The sequence below is a fragment of the Anopheles cruzii genome, chromosome 2 (genome assembly GCF_943734635.1).
Source record: "Anopheles cruzii chromosome 2, idAnoCruzAS_RS32_06, whole genome shotgun sequence".
Lineage (NCBI taxonomy): Eukaryota > Metazoa > Arthropoda > Insecta > Diptera > Culicidae > Anopheles > Anopheles cruzii.
The window spans coordinates 49028006-49054416 of record NC_069144.1 but is presented as its reverse complement, the minus strand read 5'-3'; the positions used below and the strand labels follow the sequence as shown (position 1 = coordinate 49054416).

Sequence of the window (26411 nt, the reverse complement as noted above, 5' to 3'; positions counted from 1 at the left end):
CATTCTACAGTCTGGTCTAGCGCCAACCATGCGACGACGACGACGACGACGCAGTCCCCACAACTCTCGTCCGACACCGAACCAAGTCTCGCTCAGATAACGGTGGATGCGGCGGATTGTTCGTGTCCGTGTTCTCAAGGATGGGCTAGCCCGAGCGAACGGTGCGGTTTTAAGTGTCCGACTTACCGTTTACAAACTATGACGACGCGCGCTGCGCACGGACGGAACCACCGGCAGACAACACGGAACCGGCCAGCATCGTCGTCGTCGACCGGTGCTGCAGAATCACGGAACACACAAACACACTCCGGTTTCTCCTCCACGGAGTGGAGAGGGACCAAAGTGACCCAATTCGTCGTCGCCCCCCGTCCGGGTTTGTCTCTGCGCGTTGCAGTTGCAAAGTGAAACCGAGCGCAAGACAGACTGGCGTGGAAAAAATCGGGAACGTAGCAGCGCAGCACCATGACGGCCATTTTACGATGATGAATCGTAATTTATTGTGGTTTTATGATTCCGTTTCGGCGACCGGCGAGCGCCGCCTTATCTCGCGCACGGAAACGATTATCATCTCTGGCAGAGGGACAGTAGCGACAGTACTTGGTTGCCGCGTCCCAATTTACGGGGTGTTTTTCGCATCGAGCATAATCAGTTGCGAGGCCGATCGAAGTGATTCATCACGACGATGCGCCGTACCAGGAGTCCTGTCGGGTTCGATTCGATTTTTCAATAAAACTGTAATCTTACCATGGGAGAGGAGAACTCACATAAAACGGGGACGACGGTGGCCCAGTTGTCTTCGCTGGTGGCCGGTGCTTATGCTTCTCCCGGAGCGGGCGGCGGATGGCTTTGAGGGTTTTGTAGTAAACGTGTAGAGCCCAGTTGATTAGCATTTTTTTATTCAACTTGAACACGTACAACAACGGGTACAACGGCGGTGTCCGTTCCATTTATTAGCGACGTGACACGACCGGTTCCGGCCGTAAAGTTTAATAACAGAATTCCTTCTGGGATCACTTTCTCGAAAACAATTTTCCATTGTTTGGATAGTCAACAGATTAAGCCTTTGCTATTGTTACTCTGGTGTCTGGTTCGACAAGACCTGGATCTTTTTACAAGACCCCGTGTAACCTGTTTATACAGTGCCCAAGCAAGCTCTCGTGAGCGTGTTAGAAGATGATATTAAAAGCATCAGATCAGCCTGAAAAGGGCGACACAGCGACAAACAAAACAATAAAAAATGGGTGCAATTTAAATATGTTCCACATCGGACGGGTCCGCGCGATTTGATATTAAATATTTTTGGCGTGTGCATAATGGACACCCCATTTTGCGCCAAAATCCTACCGACCGACCGACCGACCGGGGAGAGAAGATGATCCGCGGAGTGAGCCGGAGGAAGGCATGCCAGGCATGTGGGGGCCTTGTTTGCGCGTGTGGTCCTGTGAGCCCCTCTGCCGGCTGTCATCGGCCGTGTCACGTTTCGTGGCGTAAATTGTGGACATATTTACAACATCGTATCTACCCCCGCCGGTGTCAACCGCGAACCTGTGCTCAAAGACTACATGGCGGATCGGAACGGGGCAGCATAATACATATTTATTGTGGGAAGAAAGGGCACCATAAGTCAAATGGGCGGCCGGCGGCGGCGGCGCTACACGGTCTCGCTGTTCTCCCCGTACAAAGTGACCACATACGAGGGCCGTTCAAAAAGTTCTGGGAATTTTGTGATTTTTCAAAAAGTATGGGTTTATTCATGATTATCTATTTTGTCCCATTTAACGTAATCCCCTTCAGATATTATACATTTGGGCCAGCATTTTTTCCAATCCTCGAAGCACTTCAAAAAAGTTTTTTTTTGTGATCTTGTTAAGCTTCTTCGTCGATGCCGCCTTCTTCTGCTCAATCGTAGCGTTGCGATCTATCTTTTGGCAACAACTCATGATGCACCACGCCCCTGCAGCTTCACCTTCATATGCGACCGAACGGAAAATATTTTGAATCACCGATAAACGCTACTTTGGGGCAAAGAAGCTTCACAATCAACCTTATCCTTTAACATTTCGAATGTGTCCTAGCTCTTAATTTCATACTTCACACAAAATTTAATAAAGATTCTTTGTTATCCATTTTTTTGGAAGAGCCAAAAATTGGAGTCGAGCCAAGACACGTCCAAGCAAAACAGCTGTCAATAATTGACTGATTAGTCAAAATGCCCGAACTTCTCACCATAAGTGAGTGACACGAGTAGCAACATAGCAAATCGGGAAATTTTTTTAACAGACCACGTATATCGCACAAGAAACACAACTTCTTTGTTCCCGGCTCGTTCGGGGCTCGTTCGGCCGCCATCCATCGGCGTTATTTAATTTTCCCAAGTGTGTTTTGGCTTCGGTCTTGGCATGTTTGTGGAGGCGGCGTTTGTGGATTGGAATCTGCACCAACATTGGGCATCCACCCATCATCGAGATTGGACAGCCTGGTTGGTGGTACACAATGGTAGATCTTTGGCAAAGGTGGACATTCGGACGTACGGAAGTCGGAAGCTAGAGTTTCATTTACACACAGGTACCACCCCGGCTGTTCCGTGCCATGGCCAAATGGTTTCCACTTTTTCATGTTCACCTTTGCCAGGAATCGACCCGCGGGAGGCGTGTATTTTATGGCCGTGTATAAAAGGGCGGGGATCCACTCCAGGGCAGGCTGTGCCAACCCTGGAACCTCCTGGCTGGCTGACTGGTTGGTGGGTTGGCCTCAGCGTGGTTGACTAATTAGTGCAGATTGTTGGGTTTTATAGATATCGACTCTGTCTCTCGGTTCTTTACGATACGGGGCGCGCCACACGCCCAGCCCCGTCCTGAGGTTGGGGATTAATTAGCGAAGGAAAAATCCGTTCCGCTTTTCCGCGTTTCTCTGCTGCCTCCGGCGCAGGCGGACGTGCGCCATTTTGGCGGTTCCCTCTGTGCAAACGATGGCGCGCCCGGGGTACGTGATATTTTTGCCTCAGTGTTTTTGGTACACGGAAACGAAACAAGGCAAAATCACTTTACTCTACTCCTTGCAGAATCGAATCGTGGGCTCCTGGATCAGCCCTTCAGAACAAGAAAAAAAAACATCTTTTGACAAATAGGATTCCGCTGCTGGACGCACGCTGGAAGTCGTTAAAACTTTACGCTTTACGGTGTTCAGAGATTCGCGTGGAGTAGCTCCTGACGCCGCGCGACGGAAGGCTGAAGTAATTATTACAAATAGCTTTATTTATGGGCGTCAAGTTTTATTGAAGATAAACAGGAGTCCGACCTGGAGTAATTAGATGAGTGGGTGTGCTTACGCCACAGCAGCACCCTGAACTCTCGAAATTGGGCCACTTGGGCTATTTGCTCAACTTATCCCTCCGCGCTCTCTAAATCCACGTGGCCGCGGCTCGGAAGTGCCGCCAGCTTGTCGCGAAACAACACCACCACTCACAATAACGTGTGTTTTCGGTGTGTGGCAACAACATGGTGGGGCCCCTTTTTTCTTGGCCCCGCATTATCAAGAACCCACTCCGAAGCGGGCGCGCGCGTCCTCTGGAGCAGCAGCACGTGTTGTGGCTTCTTCGGCGTCTGATTTCAGTGCCCACGGCGGCAACGTGGCGATGGCGATGGCCTATCTGCAGCACACACACACACGAACCAAGCAGGGCTTAGGACGTAGCAGTTTTAAGCTCGACGCACAGAAACACGACCATCAAACATTGGGCCATAAAATGCTGGCCTGGCTCTTTATCTCTGGCGTATTGTTTGCGTAACCTAGAAACCAAATAACTCCCGAGCGCGCGTTGTGATGTCCATGAGACCCGGAGGCGTCCCTCCACCACCCTGCCACCCGACGCCGGTCGAAAGGGTTGGGATAATCCTGGAGGCGCCCCCCCAACGGATGTGTGTCTATTGTTTAACCTATCCGAAATCCAATGACGAAACTCGGGTCGGGGTGTGGAACGTGGCCGACGGCTTGTGCCGGTGACACATTTTTGGCCAATTGTCAACAATCCTGACACACGGCACGGCACACGCCCCATATGCGATGCGCGCGCGCTTACCGAAATTCCGATCATCGGAGTGGCCCCCAAATATGCTGTGTTGATGGAATTTGGATAGAAAATAAAATCCGTCCTGCAGAATTCCGGCGGAGCCGGGGCCAAGAAAATGTTGCTGACGGTTGCCGTTGCTGTGGAATGCGTGTGTGTTTTTGTGTGTTCCGCTCTCTTGCCGCGCCAAACGGGGTTTCGGCAAAATGGGTGTTCCTCCTCGAGACGACGCCGTTGCCCAACGATGACTGCTGGTGCTGCCGTTGAGTGCGCACAGCGACGACGTACGACCTCTGGAGTGTGTCGGGCCCGAAGCATAATGCTCCAACTTCTTGTGCTCGAAGCTGCCAGAACGTCGGCGTGTTGCGTAAAGGAGGCAAGCCGAACCGCTCGAAGCCGCCCTCAGCATACTCCCGGGCAGGCGCTTCGAGTTTGAGAGCTATCTCGGTTATAATTGATGGTATTTATAGCCTTTGGAGAGCTCTCCTAATGGGAGAAGAGTCACTTCGGAGATAAAGTGGAGCTCGTGGACAAGTTGGTCGGCTCACAAAATGCGCACGACGACTTCGTGACTTCTTGGCGGGACTTTTGCGAGGCGATGTCTGTGTATGCGGGTGAGGCACACACGATGATCTTCCGATCGATCGGCGGCGACGGAGGGATCTCGTCGTGATGCGTGATGATGCGCGCGGAGTCAGTTTTGCGGAGACTGCAGATGATGGGCATCGGTTTTTCTTTCGCCTTTCGCCTCAGCCTTTTTCGAGGGCACTTTCGCGGGGAACCCAACCGCTATGCCGCGGACCGCAACCCACTGGAGCAGCGCAAGATATTTCCTTTCACGTGAGCGGCATTCGGCACCGTAATTTGGATTCCCTCCAACCGGGCGGCAGCACGAGCATAGCATCGTTCGGCCAGCGTTTGAAGGGGGCCGCTTCCTGAGACATGCCCAGTACCGGCAGCCACTTCGACTTTCTATCGCATTTTCCCGACCTGAAGCGCCGGAGTGCAGCCGCAGGAAACAAATAAATGACTGATAATTCCCGGTTTCCCAGATTGGCCCGGGTGGCTGGCTGGCTGGCCTGGGAAGAAGAGGGCCATTTTTTACAGCCTTCCAGCCTCTTGTTATCGATAATTTCGTTTGCAGTTATAATACGTTACGGCGTGGCGCTCTGGCGCTTTGGGTGTTTTTCTACACTATTAACCAATTTGGCGCCTGTGGGCGGCGGCTGGCAGAGGGCCACCGACAGAGAACGCCCGCCGTCGCCGAGTCCGTGGGGAGATGGAACTTGGTCCAGTGCACGTCGTAACGTCGGGTAGCGGCGAAGGAAAGGAGAGGAAGTGTGGCACAACACAAGATAATAGGAAATAGGCGATCCTGGGCGCTGCTGCTCCCACGAAAATGGCCCGGTGTTCCTACTCGAACTCCGCTCGAAAGAAACTCGAACCTTCGATATGTGGTTTTTATCGAGATTTTGTTTTAACTTTAAGTCAAACAACGCGTGCCCCGCGTGTGAAGGGAAAATAAGTTTTCCGATTTAACTTACACACACGCCGCCCCTCTCGAGTGGTACGTGATCCTCGTCGTTGGGCAGAAAGAAAACTTTCCTATGCTTCTCCGATGATGGTGTCTGCCACGTTGTCTGGGGGGGAGGGACAGAGTTGGGTGGAACCTTATCAGTGGCTTTGCAGGTATGCTAATATTATGTTTGGCGAGAGAGATAGAGAGAAAGTGTAGGCTCACAAAGGCGCATGATAAAGGGTTTTGATGAAATATGGGGCATTTTTTTAATGTTCACTGTAGTGCCGCTGGAACGATGCAAGCGTGAATCATGATTGCAACATTGTTGAATTGCATTCCAAAGGTTCACACGTGGTGCTAGGTTTTGGATAGCTGAGGGTGTGTCTTGAGCTGCACATCTCGATATGCCGTTGTTTGATTAATTGAGTCCAATTTTCTAGACCTTGCCAGAGAAATGTACAGTCAAATGAAGAAATATATAATATATTGAATGACCTTTGATCACATAGAAACTTTATATTATTCGGAACAAGTTCCTAAAATCAATATTAAATTTACCTCCATGGCAGAGTACAATAGACTTGCGAAACAAAGTTTAGTTCAATAAAAGATTACGAGGATGATTTTTGTAAATCAAAATTCAGTCAAAATCAACGATCAAATAAAAGGTAAATAATATTTCTAAAAACATACATTTGTGAAGGATCATTAACACAAATGAAACATTTTGCCCATTAGGTATGGGAATAATATAATAATATTAAACATTTAAAGTAGAAAAAGGATAAGGATCAAAAAGTAGAACAACATTGAACTTAAACAATGTTGTGAAACAACGTCGTTTTGACGTTGTGAATCGTCTAAAACGTGAATACCATCATCCTCGAAAAACTGATAATCAATAAGATGCTTTGGTAGGCTTTCGAGTCAACACGACGTCGGAGGACATGGACGTCATCGGAATATTGTGTTTGCATTATATTTACTAATTATATTTACCATTGTGAGTTTTACATTTCTCACCATTTAACGTTGTTCATTCGTTAGTTTCCGGGGATATTTCAAAGGGTTTTTGGTCATTTTACTAGCTAAGAAACCAAGTGTTGTGAATTCTTTATCGCGGCACAATAGTTTGGGTTCAGTTTGAGGTTACGGCTTAGTGATGACTGAAAACAGTTGAAGTTTTGAAGAAAATGAGTAGAAGCTTAGGTGAATTCATTTGCGAATTAATTGTTAAATTACTGTGCAAATTACCACCACCAACACCACTACTATTGCATGACCTTTCTCTAAGGTAAACCTTCCAAATGGTACATTCCTCCAATTGATTGACGCGTTGTGACTGCCGATTTTTTAATCCTCTTTCACACACACATCCAGCAAAACGGTGGCCACATCTTGGAGGCACTTTAGTTCCACAGTTTAGCCAAATGGAGCGAATTCGTGTTTTGAGTCGAAGAAATGCTCGCCTTCAAAACGTGTACACACCACTCCGAGGGCCCATTTCCTTCGCCGTGTGCCCGCAGCGCGCACTTAAACCGTCTGCGCGCTGTCAGATCGGGGCGAGAGCGGCGTTGTCGTCGTCGTCCTCATTGGTGTCGGCGGGTGACATGTTGTTAACAATAGTGTCTGGATCAGTGTCAAACAGCGGGGAAAGGGTTTTATAGGGCCCCTTGCGGAATGGACGTGGATGTTGAAAGTAAAGAGATTTGCTTTTACCCGCCAGCCGTGGGCCGCTCGGTGGATTAAGCGGTCACGGCGAAGCATAACAGCGAACGTCGTCGTCGTCGTCGTCGTCACCCTCTCCAAGTCGTTCCCGGAATGCCTTTGAGCACTGTGCCCCCCCCGGGGGTCCCCAATGTTCGTCATTTCGTGAAGGATGCCGGCGAAAATGCATTTCATCGCGCTCCGCTCTCGTGTATGTAGGTGATGCACATGCGATGCAATTTTTGCCGGGTGACTGACTCACGAGATAGCGGTCGGTCTGAGCCGGTCCCCGGTGTGGTCTCTGTGTGTGTTGGTGACAACGTCCCCAGGTTGCGGGGCCGACGCTGCGACGAGAGATTGTCTGTGGCAATGCACTTTTTGAAATTTTAACGGCGTCCCGTCTAAATCACTCGTGACGCGATGAAAGTGCTGATCTTTGTAGCCCTCTCGCTCTTGGCGGCCCCCCCCTTCAACCGTGCCAGGCGATCCGGAACGATCCGAACGAGCTGTTTGTGGGGAAGCGAGTTTTTTCACGTCGAACTGTCATTATGTGTGCGACACGTCACGCACGCCCCATGGTTTTGCCCGGGGAGCGATGCACTAGATGCAGACCCCGGTGTCTGTGTGTGTGTGTGTGTGTGTGTGGGGCGTTTAATTGTATAATACCCGTGAGATGGATCAGAGGGACGGTAGCCTTTTGGGGTGTGACAACGTGTCAAAATGAAGGGAAAACAAACGCGGTGTCTTCTCTGGGAAATCGCGTTTCGCGTTTGATTTGAAAAGCCTGGGGTTGTTACCCTTCACTCTGGCGGTCCATTGTGGTCCCCAGTTTGGTGCCAGTTCGATGATCTTTCGATGTAATTTAAATCAAACGGAAATGTGTCAACTTCCGTGAACGCCAAACAGGGTTTGCTAATATACTCGTTTGTTCAATGAGTTCGTAGTCTCGGGTATTTCGGCTGCTACGAGTCTATTTTTTTTTGTTAAGTTGGTACACTCTTCATATGAACGTATGTGAAGTTTCATTTAAATCGATCAATTAATTCTGTTTTTTACAGGCCATTTAGTATCGAAGTGTCACAAATCAAGTATCGTGCAGTGACTGAATTTTTATTTTTGGAAGGAAAGCAGAGGAAATTTATGAAATAATGTTAAAATTATATGAGGACTATTCGCCTTCAATTAGTACTGACGAAAGATGGGTTTCTTCAACACCTGAAAACGCAAAAAAATACAGGAAAATCTTCAAATGACTGAAAGAGATTGGATGGGGCTGCTCTCCTGCGTAACCCGGAAAACACTCTGATCGACCCGCGCCATAATATGCTTATGGCTTGGCCACTATCAAAAAAACCTTGCTCAGCCGGAAACCGTGGCTCAGTTCTTTCGCCCAGTCTAGGTCAGCGCTAGCGAGAACTGTGGCCGGAAGCTCTGTTAGATAACAGCAGCGGAAGCTGGCTAAGAAAAAAGAGAAAACGTCGCATGTGTTACGGTGGTAGAGTCGGTCATCCGCGCCGTGTGCCCCGAGCGGCGCTGATGCAACGTTTCTCTCCGATCGCCACTTGGGCATGATAAATTGTGCAGTGGCCGCCCGTGACTTCAGGTCTGATGGGCGGGCCCCATCATGCGTCTAATTGAAGTTCTCTTTCGTGCGTGCACACGGCCGCGGGGCGTGAGCTCTCGGGCTGACACTGATCCGTGACGGACGGCGCGCTGCGATCGTTTAATTAAATCACTGTCACATGCTAAATAAACTCGTTCGCCAGACGCGTATACGATGCTCTGGCGCAGTGTGACTACGCCAAGGTGGCGGCCCTAGCTCTTGGGACGTTGGACCCTCGTTAGATGATGGTGAAAGTTTTTTTTTTCGTCTGTCTACCGGGTGAGCTACAGATATTAAACTTTCCTATCAGCCACCGGCAGATGGCTAACGTAACTGGTTATAGGCCAACATAAACCAACAAACGACTTGATGCCATTGTTTTTTGGGCACCATTTTATAGCCGTGTTGTGCTGCGTGATCTAGCAACAATAAATCGTAAAACTATGTGGCGATCATCACTACTCACCACAGCGCATCAAACACCAACCCGACCCAACACACATAAACAGGATAAATAAATTATCTCGCTGTGAGAAAATCACTTTGTCACCGGAAGTCACCGGCCAGAAAGTAGTGGACTCTAACTCTCAACGGTTAAGGCTAGTGGGGCAAATTAATTAGCACGACTTTCTCGAGCCATCCTGGCGCCGCACAGCCAGTCAGCCAGTCAGTCAAGAGAGTATTGATTTCCTAACCGCGCTGCTGCGGCTCGAGATATGGTGGCCGGAAATTTGGAACGATTTTTTGAGCCACAGTTTCCGGCCGGGAAGTGACAGAGGGGACTGCACAGCAGGCAGGCAGGCAGCATCGCAGTGACATGGGACCGGATTGAACAACGGCAAAAAAAAGTAACCATTCACCCTCAGCAGCGCGCGCGATGATTTAGGGAGCCCCTCTTGTGTTCTGGACAGGTCTACCTACCATTTAAAGATCGATTTCGGGTGGTGAAGAAAAAAAAGGAATTACTGAATCCATGCTCGTGATGCGCGCCCGATGAGTCATTTGCAGGGGATGGTGAAGGGCCCGCGCTGTGGCTGTCAACTGCAGGGCCGACATAATTTTGGCCGATTTTCCCCATCGGGACTAATCGGGAGCTGCCAACTGCAAATCGCACGCGAAAAAGATGGATTGTTGGAACATTAGCTTGCGCAACGCGGAAACCGGAGCGGGGTGAGACCTGTGGAACCGAGGCCGGATATTGGGCGGATTATTACGTTCTTCTTTCGCGGCTACACTGAGAATCGTTGACTGACTGACTGACTCAGCGCGGGGTTGGCGTCGATAAATGAAATCCTAGCCCCCGTTAAATTGACGCCCCTCGCGGAAGATTTGCAAACGAACCGTGGCGGAAGTGGAGAAGTGTATTTGGGTCACGCGCTCATCGTGTGCTCCTAATCCCCTCTGGAACGAGACATGTGCGGTCCCGGCCCCGGTTTGGCGTATTTCAATTTACACACAGAGGATGGCTACCGAATGAATAAATTAGAATGCCATCCGCAAAAGGTTAATTGCTAAAGTTTTGGGGTTGATTATGTAAAATATTAATTTGCCGTCCTGTTTTCCCGTCCCGGTCCCAGCAATCCGAACTCTCCTTGGGGACGGGCAGAGAGCCCGCCTGAGTGACAGTTAGCAGCGGAGGGAAGGGAATCATAGTGGAACTCGCAACCATCAAAAGCTCTCCTTTGGGCGGCTCGGGGGCCGCCTACGTTTATCCTGGTCGGCACCATTTCTGGACGAAAGTGCTGTGTGTGCGTGTGCATTCATATTCAAATTCTTGAAAGAATTCCACTCGCCTGTGGCCAGGTTTCGGGGCCCGGTTTCGGGGTCTGTCTGTCTGTCGCGGGCAACAGCAACATATTTTCGAGCAGCAAAATTTCACCAGCTCATCGATTGCGCACGGTGGCGGGAGGGTTGGTCCGGTGATGGGTACATTAAAAGGTTTTGAGTCCGTTTTGGGCGGCCACACGGACGAAAGGTGTTTATGCTTTCCTTTTATGGGGTCGCTTGTGTGGCGTCGTCATGTTCATCAAAGTTTCAACACGAAATTGCATAAAGTTATTCCGCCCAGGCCCAGGGTTTTGGCACCGGGTGTGTCCGCGGGGCGCACCGTCGTCCGATGATGGCTGCGGCTTAACGGCTTTATCGGAGTCCCACACGCGAATCTGTCTGGGTAACGGAGTGTGTGGAGGTTGCTTGTTGTAATAAATTGGGCAAGATTGGCAGATCGCGTGGAGATTGTGCGGCGGTCCGGCGACAAGGAGCGACTCTTGACTCTTTTGCTGTGTGCTGTTGCTATTGGAGATTAATAAGTTTCGAAAGTCACCGGGACTTCGAGCAGGGATTCCCTTTTTGGGTACTGCGCCGTTGCGTCAGTTCTCCGATGGGGCCTATAATTTACCCTTCCATTTGATAAATATTGAATGCCGCGTCCCCAATTTGTTCTTGTTAATCAATATTTGAGTGATCGTTCAATAGTTCTCGAGCGCATTACCTAACATCCTTAGCGACACCGGGTGATGTGCGTCCCTGGGTTACGGGTTCCGGACTTTCAAAACAGTTTTGACGTTGATGTCACCTGGCGAGGCACTAACTCTCGCGCTGTTTGCCGACTGACTAACGATTGCTCTTCACGTAGGAGTAGGATTTTTCTCACCTCGTTAATGCGGCCGGCAAATAGATTATGTCTAGATCTCTCGCGCCACGTCCAAACAAACCGTCCGTGCGGCTCGTCGACTCCTAACGAGAACGTCGCGGGGCCCTCAGAAGTCAAATATGAATAACAATGAGACACGGCACGGCACTGAACCTAGCGACTAGAACCCGTGCCGGAGAAGTGTATCGGAAAGCCTTCTAAACGTTCTCAACCTGCGACTCTGCTATTTACCTTCATCATCGTTCACCTGTTTGCTTAGCGCGACTCGCGTAGAATTCCTTACGCGCTCTCGGTGCCTTTCGATAGCCTTTGACACTAATCTACGCTCTCCCTCTCTCTGTTCCCTACAGATCCGTGTCAGCTGACAATCAGTACGAGGTGGAACGGGAGGGGCTGAACGAAATCATTGCCACCCCGCGGTATCTGGAGTTTCTGAAGAACTACCGCGAAGAGGCGGCCGCAACGAGCGAGGCACTGGCCGTCGCCTCGCCCCGGTATATCGAGGTACGGAAAGGACGGATCGTACTAGAATCTCAGCAACAGCTGCAGCCGCAGCCAGCTGCCAGATGCGGCCCCCCAACCTCGCTGCTAGACTGCGCCAAGACTGATCACCTTCATGAGCGGGATTCGGTTCTGCGGATCAATCGGGCACGGGCTGCCGGAAGTCCCGTCGGGCCGCTGTCGGATACGAATACGCTCGACCAGGCAGCGACCCTCCCGTATCCAGCGCCACTGCCGCCGGCTGGCATCATCGTCCCGCAAACCGTCCTGTTGGATCGGTATCCACCGCTTCCGAGGTCACCGTCTTCGCCACCGCCACCACCTCCACACCAGACCGATGGCGGTGGGAACGGAGACGATGGTGGCACCACCACCAGCACGGCCAGCAGCGGCAGCAGCAGTGCCGCCTCACCGCACACCTCACCACTGCGCGAGTGTGGGAAACTTGTTAGGAACACTTCCGGTTTGCTGGACTCCTCCAAGAGCACGGTAAGATCGCATAATTAAATCGCGTTACACTTTGCGCGGCGGCCCCTCTTCGCTTTTCTTCTCGGTCCGGAAAGGAGTTGTGTGGGCGATAGAATTGAGCGATTCGGGCTCAGTTCCTTCGAAAACGAAGCAAAGTATCCAGCAACCCGGAACGGGGAACGGGTCGAAAGGAGAAGGTATAATACACGATCGTTGGCTTGTTTTACTTTTCTTGTTGTAGAGGCCCCGGCCCCGTAAACTTTGCTCCGGTCAGTCGAGCGTGGCAAGCGAGGAGGGACAGAAAGGGGCCGCGCTTCTCAGGGCCACCGTTTTCCCACCGTACACATCCACCATATGATCCGTTCGTCCGCCTGTGTGTTCTCCCCCGGCCCGACTGAGCGATGATGAGCTCTGCTGACCCGCGACCGAGAGAGATGCATCGGGCGCCCGAGCCCGAGAACCGGAGTTGAAGTTTTATCTGGATCGTCTTGTTGCTTCCAGCAATAATTACGGGGCCCTCTGAAGCAGAACGACTTAGAGGAGGCTCCTTGCGTACAGAGCGTTGTTGATATTGCCGTTTCGTGCGTTGTTTTCGTGGCCTCTCACTTGCGCACCGAGGGCACCGAGGCGAGTACGCTTGAGTGCGTTGAGAATGTAGCCGAAAGCGGTAACTGACTTGTGTGTGTGTGTTTCACTTGCCCGTTAATGTTGCCGGCGCGCGCAACATTAATGGCATACGGCGGCGGCAGCGGAGGCGAACGCAACGCTCTAATGTTTGCTCTTTGGACGCCCGCCTTTGGTACTTGCCTTGGCGCGATGAGTTTACCGAGATTGGAGCGCAGCGTAGCACTTTCCTTTCCTTCGGGCCCGGAGATAGGCACGATTAAGCTCGGGAACGGGACCAAACTCGATCCCGGCTTCGAGTTCTCGGGCATCCACTTACAAAACCCGGGCTTACATTTGAATCGCAACCATGATGGCCGGTGGAGCGGGGTCAGGCGCACGCGTGCGCAGCTAACGGAAGTTGTAGGGCGGAACAGGTCGGAAAGAACAACATTATGGAAATGGTTCCAATGGTGTAATGTGCGAACGAATGGCCAGTTTTTCGCAGCCCAACCACAGGGGGTCGTAACTCAAGCTTGACGTTTCGGAGTCACACTCTCCGATGGAAATAGAAAGACGGGGCGGATTCTGTAACAATGAAGGAAGCGCAAATGTGCACAATGTTTTCTAACATTTTGATCATTAGCGATCAGTGACCTCAACCCCTGGGGATCGTGCATAGTCGAAATGTTTGACAATTACTGTTGGAAAAGCATTGTGATGAGGCAGAGCTAATTGAGGAAAGCGCAGCGGTGGCGCATAGTACAGGAAGTTACGGAAAATGGTGAAACAGTTTATCATTAATAATACATTTCTGGCTGGCCGGCCCGGGCAGCCATCACTAATTGGGGAAGCATCGTTTTCGGGGCTCCTGTGTAAATAGAGCCGTTTTCACACGCAAAACAGGCTTTCGTCGCCAAACTGTGTCTCCGGTCTCTCCCCAGCAGACGGATGGAAAACTGTACCATCTACCTAGCAGCAGCGTCCATCCATCACTTCCCCGCCCGGGGTCCGGTAGATTTGCAAGTGCTGTACAAATGACAGCTTAGTGTGGTTCTCTCGTCGACGCCGCCGTCGTCGAGTGGCAAAAGCAGTAAACAAATAGATTGTTACCCACACAGAGAGCGGCTAAACGCGGAAAAAAGTGGCCAGCAAGCCAGTCAGAGCCGGCCGGGCTATTGTCGCGCTCTCGTTCCGCTCTGGTGGTGGTGGCGTTTTATAAATAATTCATCGGTGAAAACTGGGTGCCGATGGCAGAGAAACAACACCCGTTATGCTGCGTCGCGGACGGAACCGACGGGGCGAAGATCCTCTCACCGAACATGAAGGAAGTGATGTTGCAGAATGGTGATGATGAAGGCTTCTTTCTGTCAACCAGACACAGAGAGACAGAGAGAGGGCGCGCGTATCGAAAGACAGTTTAATGTTGCCGCCGGGAATGGGTGCTTTTGCGGCGCGAGCGACTATTGTCATAACATAACGGGCCAGGCGACGAGAAGCGTCGGTGTTGTTTATGAATTGCTAACGAACTATTAACGGCCCGCCGTGCCGTGGAAGAATATGGATCAGGGCTTTCCCCGGGCGGATTGTTTCTCTGGTTCAGAGCCCTCGGGGTCCGTAGCTACGAGTACGAGTACGATTAATTGACTTGTTCTCTGGCATCTTTCGCTGGCAGCTGCATAACGCCGGTGTGCAACGCCGGCTGCATAAAGCACAATATGCTGTGTGGGGCCAATCAACAGCTGAGAACCGGGCTGAGTTTGATGCATGGAATTAATGCTCTCAGGCCAACATGCAGGCAGCAGCAGGGTGGTTGTGTAATGGAGCGTGTAAATAATGCATATTTGGCTTGCATAATGTGCTTTCATTGACTGCAACCTGCAACGAAGGGACTGATTAAATCCGGCTAATGTGTGTGCCCGTTTAATAAATTTGTACGCCCAGCCCAGAGTTGGTAATTTGGCCGCTTTTTTAACTTACTCTCACAGACAGACCATCGCTTTATGTAGTTTATGATTCGAGACGATCTCGACGATGGGTACCGTTTATTGGTTCAGAAAATACACACACACAGCACCCTGTCCATGGAGAGCAAATATCAATAAAAAATCATTAGCTTCCCGACATTATTTATTGATTTTGGATTAAGCTCTCTATATCGGTGGTGGCCGCTTTCACAATTGTGGTGCAATTTTTTCTCGTTTCCATTTCGAGCCAAGCTTCGATTTAAACGGGCGCAAGCAAACAACGCGCAATCCCCTCTGGGAAGCTCTGATGCGCGCCGTGTAATGGTTGTCTCAATTATGATGAAGCAAAAAATTGCAGCGGAATTGCATAACGAGCCCAAGCAGAGTCCGAAGATCGATTTTTAACCACACCGCAAACGACGCATAAATTGTGCCTTTCCAGTGTTATTAAGCCCAGACACACAGGTTGGCAAGGAGAGCACATCAGTTGCGTTTCTTACTGCAGAAAGAGCGAGCTATAATGGGATGTATCATGTGACAATTTCCGCTTAGCTCAGCTCCGTTCAGGGCTGAAAATGCAAATGAGAGCGAGACGACAGTTTCCACGTATAAAGAAATAAATAAAACAGGTTCCATTTGTTTAACTAACGAGCGTGTGGCCCTTCGGGTATGTTTGCTTGCCATTCTCACGAATGGGTGCAGAAATCCGGATGAGCCAGGCCACGCAAACAACGAAAAAGCAAACATAGAATCAGCCCTCTCCTGACCAGCAAAAGCCGCGCGTTGTGTGGCATTCCTCCGGGCTCGGTGGGGCGATGACTCAGAAAACGAGGCTATCTTGACGATCTTTTCAGGCGCGTACACTCGGCTATCTATTTGCGATCGGTGGTCATCCTCTCCGCGGGTGATGATTTATGGCAACATTTGCCGCAAGAGCCGGTGGCCGGTTATGGGTGAAAAACAAACATTAGCTCCCCCTCTCATTCGGCGCTCTCTCCAGCGTGCGAATGGCGCGAGACGCGCCCACATATCAAACGATCCTGTTTGCCAAAATTGACAGCTTCTCATCGCGCTCATCCATCACCGAGCCGCGGCTCCGGGCCGGGCCCTCGGGGTCATCGGAAATAGAAACACAAACCCGCGCCACAAACCGGCTGTCGAGGCACAACATTTACAAACTCTCGCGGACCGCGTGCGATTGATTGAAGATGCTGGTTCCGATGGCTTTCCGAAGAAGGGCCAGCAACAGATTTAAACTCCAGCGTGTGGGGAAAGGTTTGCCCCGAATTTTCGGCTTCTTCTTCCAATTCTTGTTCGCGTTCCATCCGCCACTTGGCCTTTCGGAAGTGAGCATTAAAAGAATGAATTGTAAACATCTCCTTTCTTCGTAAAAAAAGGGGGGAGAAACATAAGCAGAGCGGCCTCTGGGCCCCCTTCGGGGCCTCTCTTTGGCTATCTTATTATTTTCCCAAGCATCATCGTCGCGCGAGCATTTGAAAATAACTCAAATTTGGACCATTTTTCTCATCGCGCCACCACATGCCGGTTTGAAGCGCGCCGCACCGCTCGCCACAGTAACACATTCGGTGGGTCCAAATGTTGGTCGGTTTTGTTCTCGGGCTGCCGGCGGTCTTTCTCGTCACCCCGGGCACCCGACGGCATCAGCATAAAAGCGACGCGTCGAAAGACGAGTGGAAACTAATCAAACCGCGTAGATCAAAGCCACGGCCTGCCGGACTCGGATCACATGGTGGTGTCGGAGCGCATAAAGGCGGCCGCGCCTCGTCGGCGATGATTTTCTTCCGTGTGTGTTTGTGTGGTACTGAAAGCATAATGAACGTTTACACACTTATCGCCCCACAGTTGATGACAAGTGGAATTAATATTTCATTGAACGCGGCGGAGCAACACTCTCAATGCCCCCGGCCGCAATCAAGTACATTAAGATGGTCCAGTTTTCTGGGCTGCTCAACCTGCTGCTGCTGCTGTGGGTGCCGTTTGTGTTAATTCGAGTATTTCTTTCTTCTCTCGCCGTCCACAGGAAATGCTGGAAGCTCGCATTGCGGAACTAGAAGAGGCCTTATTAAAGCTACAAGAACGAGTAAACCAAGTAAGTGCGACAGTGACCACCCGGACGTTGTACATTTTTAACCTAATTTTGTTTAATTTTCACCCAACATAAGCTTTTTTCCGTTCAAGAGTGGGCCGGGTAGGCTTTAAAAGTTCCCTGCTTCGGAAACGCTCTCAGCTTGTCCGGGTATTGCTAGGCTAACCAGCGAATGGGGACGGCCGGCTTAACTATCAATTCCGTTGAAAGTTTCACGTGCGGCAAAGTATCGAAAAAAATCTCCCCAAGCTCTCTCCTCCGAGGGAAGAAGGACTTAAGAAGGGACGCCCCAAAAAAGGTGAACAAACGGGGACGGCAGCAATGTTGGGGGGCGCGCGCGTTGCTTCCTTAGTCCTTGGCCATCGAGGGGGAAGGAAAACAAAAGGGCCATCGTTGGGGTTTTCCACTGCGTTGCTGCTGGTTGGTAGGCGCGCACGATACGAAACCGAAAGTGACAGTCGATGGCGATGGCCCATTTGCCGTCGCCCGCCTGCCGCTGTCGGAATAAGGGAGCGAACCATCCTGTTGGTTCTATTTATTAACATTTTTTCTGACTGAAACAGTCACGCAAGGATCGTTTGTTTGGAAACGGATTGCTTTCTTTCGATTCGTTCACTCGAATATTTGAAAATAGTTAAAAACTATAGATATTGTGAGTTTGATGAACGGTGAAACGCAGTAGATGGCTCCCTTAGCCAGGAGCTTACTGCCTGGTGCTGATGGACCTTAAGACTATCGGGAGGGAGAACTACGGTTTCTTCTTCCGCTTGACTGGAAACGAACCCACCCACCCACGGTCCTAATGGGAAATGGATGGAATTGAAGAAAATGTCTCTTTGTCTTTCCGCCGTGGATCCCCTTTTCAAAGGTCCGATGTTGCGGCGGGAAAAAGGGGGGACAAATCGAAGTTCCTTGGCGTTTGAGTTGACGGTACTGCTCCTCGGGATGAGCTCTGTTATGTGAATCACCACATGGAATTGTGTTTTTAATCTGGCAATCGAATCCAATCATTTCTGTCTCTAATGGCGACATTTTCCGCACCTGATTGCTTCTGCTTACTTGCCCGAAGGAATTCGGGTTCGCAATCGGGCGCAATCATTTACCGTCTGTGGATGGATGCTGGCAGTGGAAGTATTTGGTACGTCACCTAATTACATCAACAATTTATGTTCTACAGCGCCTCGAGTGTTTGTGAATTCATGTTCTACAAACGACTCAAACAGTTCCTTTTGAAGTGGTGTTTGCAAAACTTTATAAACATCAATTATCGTGCAATACGCAATGGTGGATGTGCCTTGATTCTGCTCCGTCTGGGGTCCAAAAGGCTACTACTTAATCCCTGCTTACCCCCCAAGGGGGCCAATCGAAGCCATTCGTCATCGCCGCAGTTGTTGGGGACCCTTTGCTGGGATTGCGTGGCGAACACCATTTTATCACCCCCCCCAAAGGAGCCAACCCTGGGCTTCGGACCCCAGCAAAGCCCCTGGTCAGAAGGGACCGCAACGCAACTTGTCGGCTCGTCCAAGAAACGTTTCAACAAACGTAGGTGTCTCTCCGGTTGGGCCGACGCAGCATAAAAAAGGCCCATTGATTGGGGGGGACCCCATAAACAATCCCTTCCTTCGGCCGTGTGGGCCTTCGTCCTACGTAGTAACGGTCACTCTCTTTCTCTCTCTCGCTCCTTGCACTCGGACATGTGTACACCGCCACCGATATGATGTCGAAATTCGGCCGCACCATGCCTTCGGTGCCCCGGGGAAAGATATCGTGGAACCAAACTGGCTGGGCCATGGTGGGATCGGTTGTTTGCATGCATTCACAACCCTTACTTACCTTGTGGCCTGTGTGCGGAACGGAGACTCACACAAACGCAGCTAACCGGACGGACACGCCGGAAACCTGGCCGCCAGCGCGCATGAGGGAGTACACGACGGTCCCTAGGGATCATTTTCAGTGGCAAGGAACGTTTTTTCCCCCGTTAAGGCCATCATCCGCTGGTGGTGGTGGTGGTGGTGGGTGAGTGGTACGCAGTTTACGGTGTGCGTATGAGAAGATAAAATCTTGCTTTATTACCAGAAATATGATCCGCATTTTATTACAAATCCTCCATCCGGGCGAACCGCCCGCCCGAGACAGAGAGAGGCGGAGGGTTTGGTTTTCCGGTAACGGCAAACAAAAAGCTACTGTCGTCCCTCGGGGGATTTCGCTCGGGGACGATACGAAGGACGACGACGGCCCTGAGATTCTCAGTTTCAGTTGTGGTCCTTTTTTCTGGCTCCCAAACTCCCGTGTCAAGGTTAGGGGGCCCATCTTGTTTGGTGTAGTATCCGCTCGGGCGAACTGTTTACCATGTAATTGATTTTGCATAAGTTAGACTGAGTGGAAAACGATTTCCCGATTCGTCGACGGTCTGTGAAAAGGAAAAAAAAAATACTGGCTCAGTGGCGCGGCTTCCCGGGGCGCTCCGAGGTCTGTGCGGTCGGTGATGGACTGACAGGCGCCTTCCGTTTTCAAGCGGTGCGAAGGGTTCTCAAACTTCCGGGCGTCCTGGGGAAAACCTCGTCGCCGCATGACTAAGACATCGAACGATTTCCCGCGTTCCGACGGAACCGAGCCGAAACCGAGCCGTGGAGCGCCTGCCGTTCTTCGGTGGCGGCGGCCTAATGGAGCGGGACACACCCAAGGCCTTTAACGTCCGTTCGACTCATTACGCTTTCGGTGTGCCCCCCCAAGAAATCGGCGGGGGGGCACTGGCCGACGCTGATCAACCGGGAGGTTACTTTCCCGTATCAGCGACACCCAGCGGAGTCGCCTGGAAGTAATCAGACAAAAGTATGCGGGTTGTGTAGCGGATGGCGGGCGACGGAGTAAACTGTGTCGGACACACAAAAAAGAAAAACAGGGAATTGAATCACATAATGTTGGCCACGCCACGATTGTTACGGGGCAAAGCCAACGCACGGATGGGATGGATGTTCTAGCAAGATGGATGTTTTCAATAACACTAACGCAATGTAAGCGTAAATTATTCCCTTTCAACAAAAGCCAGTTCCCGCGACCGAGTGTGGTGGGGAGCAGGAAGTTCTGAGCCGGAAGTGGCGTGGCCCCAACACAAAAACTGCAATTTCGTGAGTGAAGGAAAGCAAGGAAAAGAAAAACAACCTTCTTCTGATGGCGCCAACCAAACGGGCCCAAGCGGCACTTCGAGCGGCACTCCGAGATGGTAGCAAAAATGAATAATTGATGACAAGGAATTATTTTGATTTCATACCACCGTTTCCGACCGTGCGGCCAATGCTCTCTGGCCTTGCCGTGGTGACAGTTTGGCTGGACACGGGGGGCGCGCGCGTTACGAAATGCCCGGCAATTTGGTGGCCAAATCGGAAGCTAAGCCGACCCGAAACGGTTCTCGTTCGAAGGCTTTTAGTTAGAGGCCGAGCAATCAGTAACAAATAATAAACACATAGCAAACAGTAAGAACGGGAATGAAAAGCTGGAAAGTTCATGTCCAGTAAGTTCGCTTCGGGTGTTAGCTTCGTGGCAGGATTAGAAAGAGGCGCAGTCAATGCCATCCAATTGGCAATTGGCGTCCGGAACAAGTTTAATTTTATGACTCATTTTTCCGATGTTTTTCCAACTCCTCCAAAAGAATCCTCAAACACTGACCCAAATAGCAACGTCACCATCACCTCGCTGCTAAATGGACTGAAGTGCCTGAGGTTGTCGTGTTTGACCTTATTCTATTCAACGAAACGCCGCAAACGTGCTGTGAAAAACATGGAAATATTGGAGAAAACGACCCACAGAAACCGGATCTCAAATCACGGAAAGTACCATCTGCACTTTTCACATGTTCTGGATGGTACAAAGCATTCCGGACCGCAATAACTGAACTGTGCAAAATTGTCATCCAACCCCGTTAGTGTATGTTGTGCCCATTATTGTGGTGCTTTCGGTACTCGTATGCGGCACCCAGTTCCTGAGGGTACCCTAATCATGTACGCCGTTCGTTGGGCCCTTGATTTGATTGATTCTATCGCTTCTCGTCCACTTGGCATCGAAAAGAATCGGGAGAGAATCGTCAACAGAAATTTGCCGCCCATGCATCACACGACCTGAGCAACATACCCGGAATGCTCATCATTATGTTGCACGCACACGCTCGCAGCCATGGCTTCGAATTCACTGTTTTATGTGTGTTTATGCTTCGCCGTTTGTTAGCTTCCCAGCGCACGCTGCACGCGTTTTAGGTTTAATGGGCGCGTTAATGGGGACCCCGGAACGCGGAATGAATGGCATGACGACGGAACACGTGCGTGAAAATTTCCAACCACCAAATAAAAAGCCATCCCCTCGTCATCGTTTTCAATCGGCGTAACCAATCAGACGAGGAAACTATATGGCCGTGCGCGCTCGAGGGAGGACGTCGGACGAGAAGTGGACGTCGGACGAGAGCGCGTGTGTCAGTCACTGTCAACCCGAGAGGAACCACCCGAGACACGCGGAGAACCCTTTTCAGAGCTAAGAAACGTACAGCGACAGCGACCGAGAGAGGGTGACCGAGGTCGTTTTTAATCAATAAGAGTTTCCATCCGAAAGCGGGCTGCAAACAAAAATAATTGAACGAATGCGAATTAGGTCCGTGTCCGGTTCTGTCGCTGCCGGTTCTGCCGGAGAAGTTCTCCAAGAAGTGCAAAAAGAATCACACGCAACCGCATCAAAACAAAATGGAAGAGTTTTTGGCCCGCCAAACGGACGACGACGACGGCGGAGGCTTTATTGCGACTCACTGGACTTTGAATATCGAAATTAAACGAAATGTCCCGTCGGGGGCAAACCAGAACAGGACATTTCAGGAAAAACGGCATACTCCTTCACTCCCGTGCGTGCCCGTCGCCGGTTTTTACGCCGACAAAGGATGCCTCCGACACGGGACCAGGAAGTGAATAAAAAGAGGGAAATTCTTTTTCACGCTCCTCCACGCTGATGATGATGCCGATGATGGCAGCGGCGGCTTCGGTGGTTGTTGTTGGCCTGCGCAAAGATGACTTCCGGATGGCTCCGTCCGGCCTGTGTCTTTGTGATGAAGTTTTTCTTCCTGAAGTGAATTTAAATTTTCTCCCCGTTGGGGGGACGGCGCCTATTCCTATTCCGGGAAATTGTGCAAACCGAGGATTGGATTGGATTTCCTGGCCTCTCTCACACAGCGGGGCGGGTTCCGTTTCAAAGCTGCCACAGATACTCCGAGTGGCGTGACACTTTGTTTTGCGTTTAATTGAATTCAAAGCTTTCGCTTTGTGGTGCGCGGCGGTCTATATGGAGGCCGGATTGGATGGTGACTCTTCCGAATCCGAATTTAATGCTCCGGTTTTGGTGTTAATTAATAAGAGTTTTGGGTTTTCATCATCGGAAGTGCATATACTCATCAACTTTTCTTTTATTTCCTTTCCTTTTGCAGAGCCAATGCAGTTCACCAACATTAGAGAAGGAAATTAAGGAGCATTTGGAAGTGTAAGTATCGGTTTCGGGATAAGCTTTGTGTATCTCAGGATCTCTTTTGGGTGTGCTGATGCTTGTTTGTGTGCCGATCACAATTATGCAAACCCAGGGCTGGCTGGCGTCACTGTGCAAATAGTAGTCTCGTATTTTGTGCCCAAACACACAATCCCAAAACACCCCTCGAATTGTTTGCAAACCGAGTGTGGCACCAGATGCAACCATCGTGGGTCGCGCTGACTTGGAGGGACGTGTTGCTGCTGCTGCTGCTCGGTTTCCAGGAAGGGACGAAGACGAAGCATTATGATGACTTTAACATCATCACCAACAGGACCGGCAGCAGCAGCAGCAACAAGCCGAAAAGGTTCAAATATTTACCTTCGCTTCGCTTTGTTCTACGTTACGTTTATAATAAGTTGTCTAAATACGAGAATCACAGCTGCGTAGATTTTCCCGGAGACACCACGAGGATGGTGCGTGTGCAGGTCGCGCGCAGTGTGACGCAGTCCCTCGCCACCGACACCGAGAAAGCTAGGTAAACGATGGCGTAACTTTTTCCACCGCGAGACCTTTATTTCGTCAACCAATTCTCGCTACTTCCGGTCTTTGACACGCGCACCGGCTGCGTGGGGAAGGTGTTTCGGTCTGAAGGAGAAGGGCGTCCCTACGGAAATGAAAGGAGTTTTGGTTCCGTCTCCGAAAGTCCCGCCGACCTGTGAGCTTGGGTAGAACTTTGCGACGGGAGATGTGGTTCGTTAGCTCTCCAATGGCGGAGGGCGCCAATGGCGTTGTGGGTTTTGCTCTCGGAAACGACTGGGGCGAGTGGCGACGGAAGCGTCGGTCGAGATTTATGCTCCCCGCCGTCGTCGGAAAGGGTGTAGGCAAATTTGCGTCTTGCGAAAGATTGTGTGGCACCACATCGGTATCGCGAGGTATCGAAAAGTTTTCCAAAGAAACCCGATTGGGGTTGCCGGGGAGTCAAACTCCGGGACTGGGGATCGTTGTGGCAAACCCCGCGCTCCCGATGGCACGGGGAACCCTTTTTTCTTCTGGTCTTTGTTTGCACGCAATCATCCGTACTTTCTCCCCGTTCGGCTAAAACCCCCGGAAGGAACAGAGGTCCGGGGTGGTGGAGCTTTAGCTCCGATGTCCACAGTGTGCGGGGAGGGTAGTGAAAATGGGGGACGGCACTGTAATCTGTTCGGTAAATACATCCCACCTTCCCGGGACCACCTTCGAGACGCGGGCTGTGATGAGGATAAGTAGCGCAAACATTTGCCGGTCGATGCAACACGGACAGACAGAGTATCCATCCATGGTTCGGTTCGGAAGACGAAGGGTCCCGTCGCTTCACCGCTTTTTAAGACGTTGCCGAGGGTTACGCATTACACGGCAGGACGCGGCGGGCACTTATTGGAAGAGCATGAATTTTTCATCGGTTTCTCTCGGTTCACTCTTCGCAAAGAATTAGTCCGCCCGAGAGTTTATTTTGTGTCCCCGAGGAAATTAGGGTTGTTTAAATGGCAGGTCCGGAGGATTACGGGGCTTAAATTTCTCCGCGTAACGGGTGGGTTAATCCCATTCCAAAAAGGTCTTACGTTTGCAATATTTATGAACGATGTCTCGTGTGGCAAAAAAGGGATGCTCCGGCAAGCCACAGAACCGGAAATCTCCATCTGCTTCCACACGACCCTTCACGGGATTGCGATGTTAGGTTGTTGCTAAGTAAATCCAACTATTCATATTAATAGCCCTCGTGTCCGCCCGCCCGTGAAGTGTGGTGATAATGTTCTAACTTTGGTCATTCGCTTTTTTGCAGCATGAGCAAGGCGATGAAGACAAAGGACCGAAAATCGATGCAAGTTTGTCGGGAGCACAAAACACTGCAGGTAAGCGTCTCTGCCCTCCGGCTGTAAGTCACTGACTATGCTAATGGCCACGATCTTTGCTCTCTCTTTCTCCACTCGCGTGCAGGTGCGCTTCCAGAAGCAGGAAAACAGTCTGCTGGCGCTGCAGAACGAGAACAAATCGCTACACCAAAGAGTACGGCAGTACGAGACGTGCCTAGATGACATTATGCGCAAGGTCGTCGATGCACTGGTGGCCGAGGACAGCCTGCGGGATGAGGTGGCGATCCTGAAGGGGCGTGTGCGGGACCTCGAGGCTCAGAATGCGGCCCTCGTGACGGCGAGCCCGGCGAAAAGTCGCGACGAAGGTTACTGCACCATGAGCTCGGGCCAGCCCCAACCGACACCGGAAGGGCACCTGGAGGAGCTGCCCGAGGAGCCGGAGCAGTGGCTAGTGTCGGCGGAACCGTGCACGGCCGACATGGAGGACTGGAGCATGTCGCAGGAAGAGCTTGCCACCGCGCTGGACGAGGAGAACCACGAGTGGATCTGGAACTCCAGCTTTCTCACGACGGCCGAAACACAGACTGAGGATATTACTGCCGCCCTGCTGCACGAACAGGTAAGTGGCAGCGCCAGCCAGCGCCAGCGTTTTTGTGCTGTTCATCATCAGTGCCTTCCGTTGCAGATTGTTTACTCGGAGGACGAGGAGGTGGCGTGCACGAACTTTACTCGAGACTTTTACCGGCTAGTCAGCTTCACCTCGGGAAGTACGCGCAGTCTGCACTCTCCGCTCGGAAACGCCGGCGTCGGTGTCGGTCCTGGGCGGCAGGAGGAGGACTTGCGAACGACCGAAGAGTCGAAGGACAGCAGTAGTAGCACCGTCGACGCAACAGATGGTGACAGCAGTGACGACAACGAAAGACTGTCTCAAAGCCCGACTCCGAGCGAAGGCGGTCGGGCGCAAGTGCTTAGTTGTTCCTCCAGTGATTCGAGTGACGCACTGACCGAAAAGTTGCAGCTTCCGCCGTTGCCGCAGTGCAAGAGCGAATGCGGTGACGACATTGGCGGCACTGCGGATGACTCCCCGACCTGCTGCCAGTCACCGACGGAACCGCAGAGCCGGTCGCTTCCCCCGACGCCGGTGCGTCGTTTCGGGATGAAAAAGCTTGGCAGCGATTCAAGCGGCACGACCGGCGGCAGCAGTGTTACAGCAACTGGCGGCGGGGCCAGTGGTTTATCGATCAATACGGCCGATCTGCTGCAGGATGTGCTGATTACGTGTCACAATCAACTGAACAAGAATGGTGTGCAGCATGTAAGTTCCGCTAGCGCCGGTCGCTCGCCGAACACACCGACACCACCGAGCTGGCGGAAAAGCATGGGCTGGCGGCGTGTGCAGAGAGGAAGCGGTGGCCACGTACGTATCTGTTTACGGCGATACCGTTAGTGTGTGTGTACTGATGCGCGTATTTAACATTTCAGGAAACGCACATCCCTGTGCCGATTGCAGCGAAAGATCGACTGAAGTCACCTCCTCCGGTGCCGATTCGGAGGACGTCCGCTAGGTAGCCGAGTGCCTGCTTCGGTCGTTAAACCTATTCTGTGTCGTTGGTGACCCAATGGAGCACCGGTGCTCGAGGGCGCGTGCCCCCATAACACTTATGTCGAACTATTCAGGTAGAACAAGCAAACGTTTACACGCGTACGTACAATGGTGTTGTTGTACATCGCGCTGGTTGTTTCGTAAATCGAACGGAAATCAAAATGTTGACTCCTAATTCACGCGCAGACATTCACATGCGCGTATACACTAAACTATAATAACACAACAATGATAACATCCTAATAGATAACTATGAAACGGAAACTAA

General features: G+C 51.2%; 1 protein-coding gene across 1 annotated transcript in view; it reads left to right on the top strand.

Moving 5' to 3' along the window:
- The window catches only part of LOC128266878 (uncharacterized), a 39041-nt gene extending 12932 nt beyond the window's left edge, over positions 1 to 26109 (top strand). Inside the window, exons 2-8 of the mRNA XM_053003668.1 lie at positions 11899 to 12538; positions 17129 to 17197; positions 22653 to 22705; positions 24510 to 24579; positions 24665 to 25159; positions 25226 to 25957; positions 26023 to 26109. Of these exons, the coding sequence (XP_052859628.1) occupies positions 11899 to 12538; positions 17129 to 17197; positions 22653 to 22705; positions 24510 to 24579; positions 24665 to 25159; positions 25226 to 25957; positions 26023 to 26109 (2146 nt within the window). The remainder of the gene's footprint in view (positions 1 to 11898; positions 12539 to 17128; positions 17198 to 22652; positions 22706 to 24509; positions 24580 to 24664; positions 25160 to 25225; positions 25958 to 26022) is intronic.
- Positions 26110 to 26411: the final 302 nt, after the last annotated feature.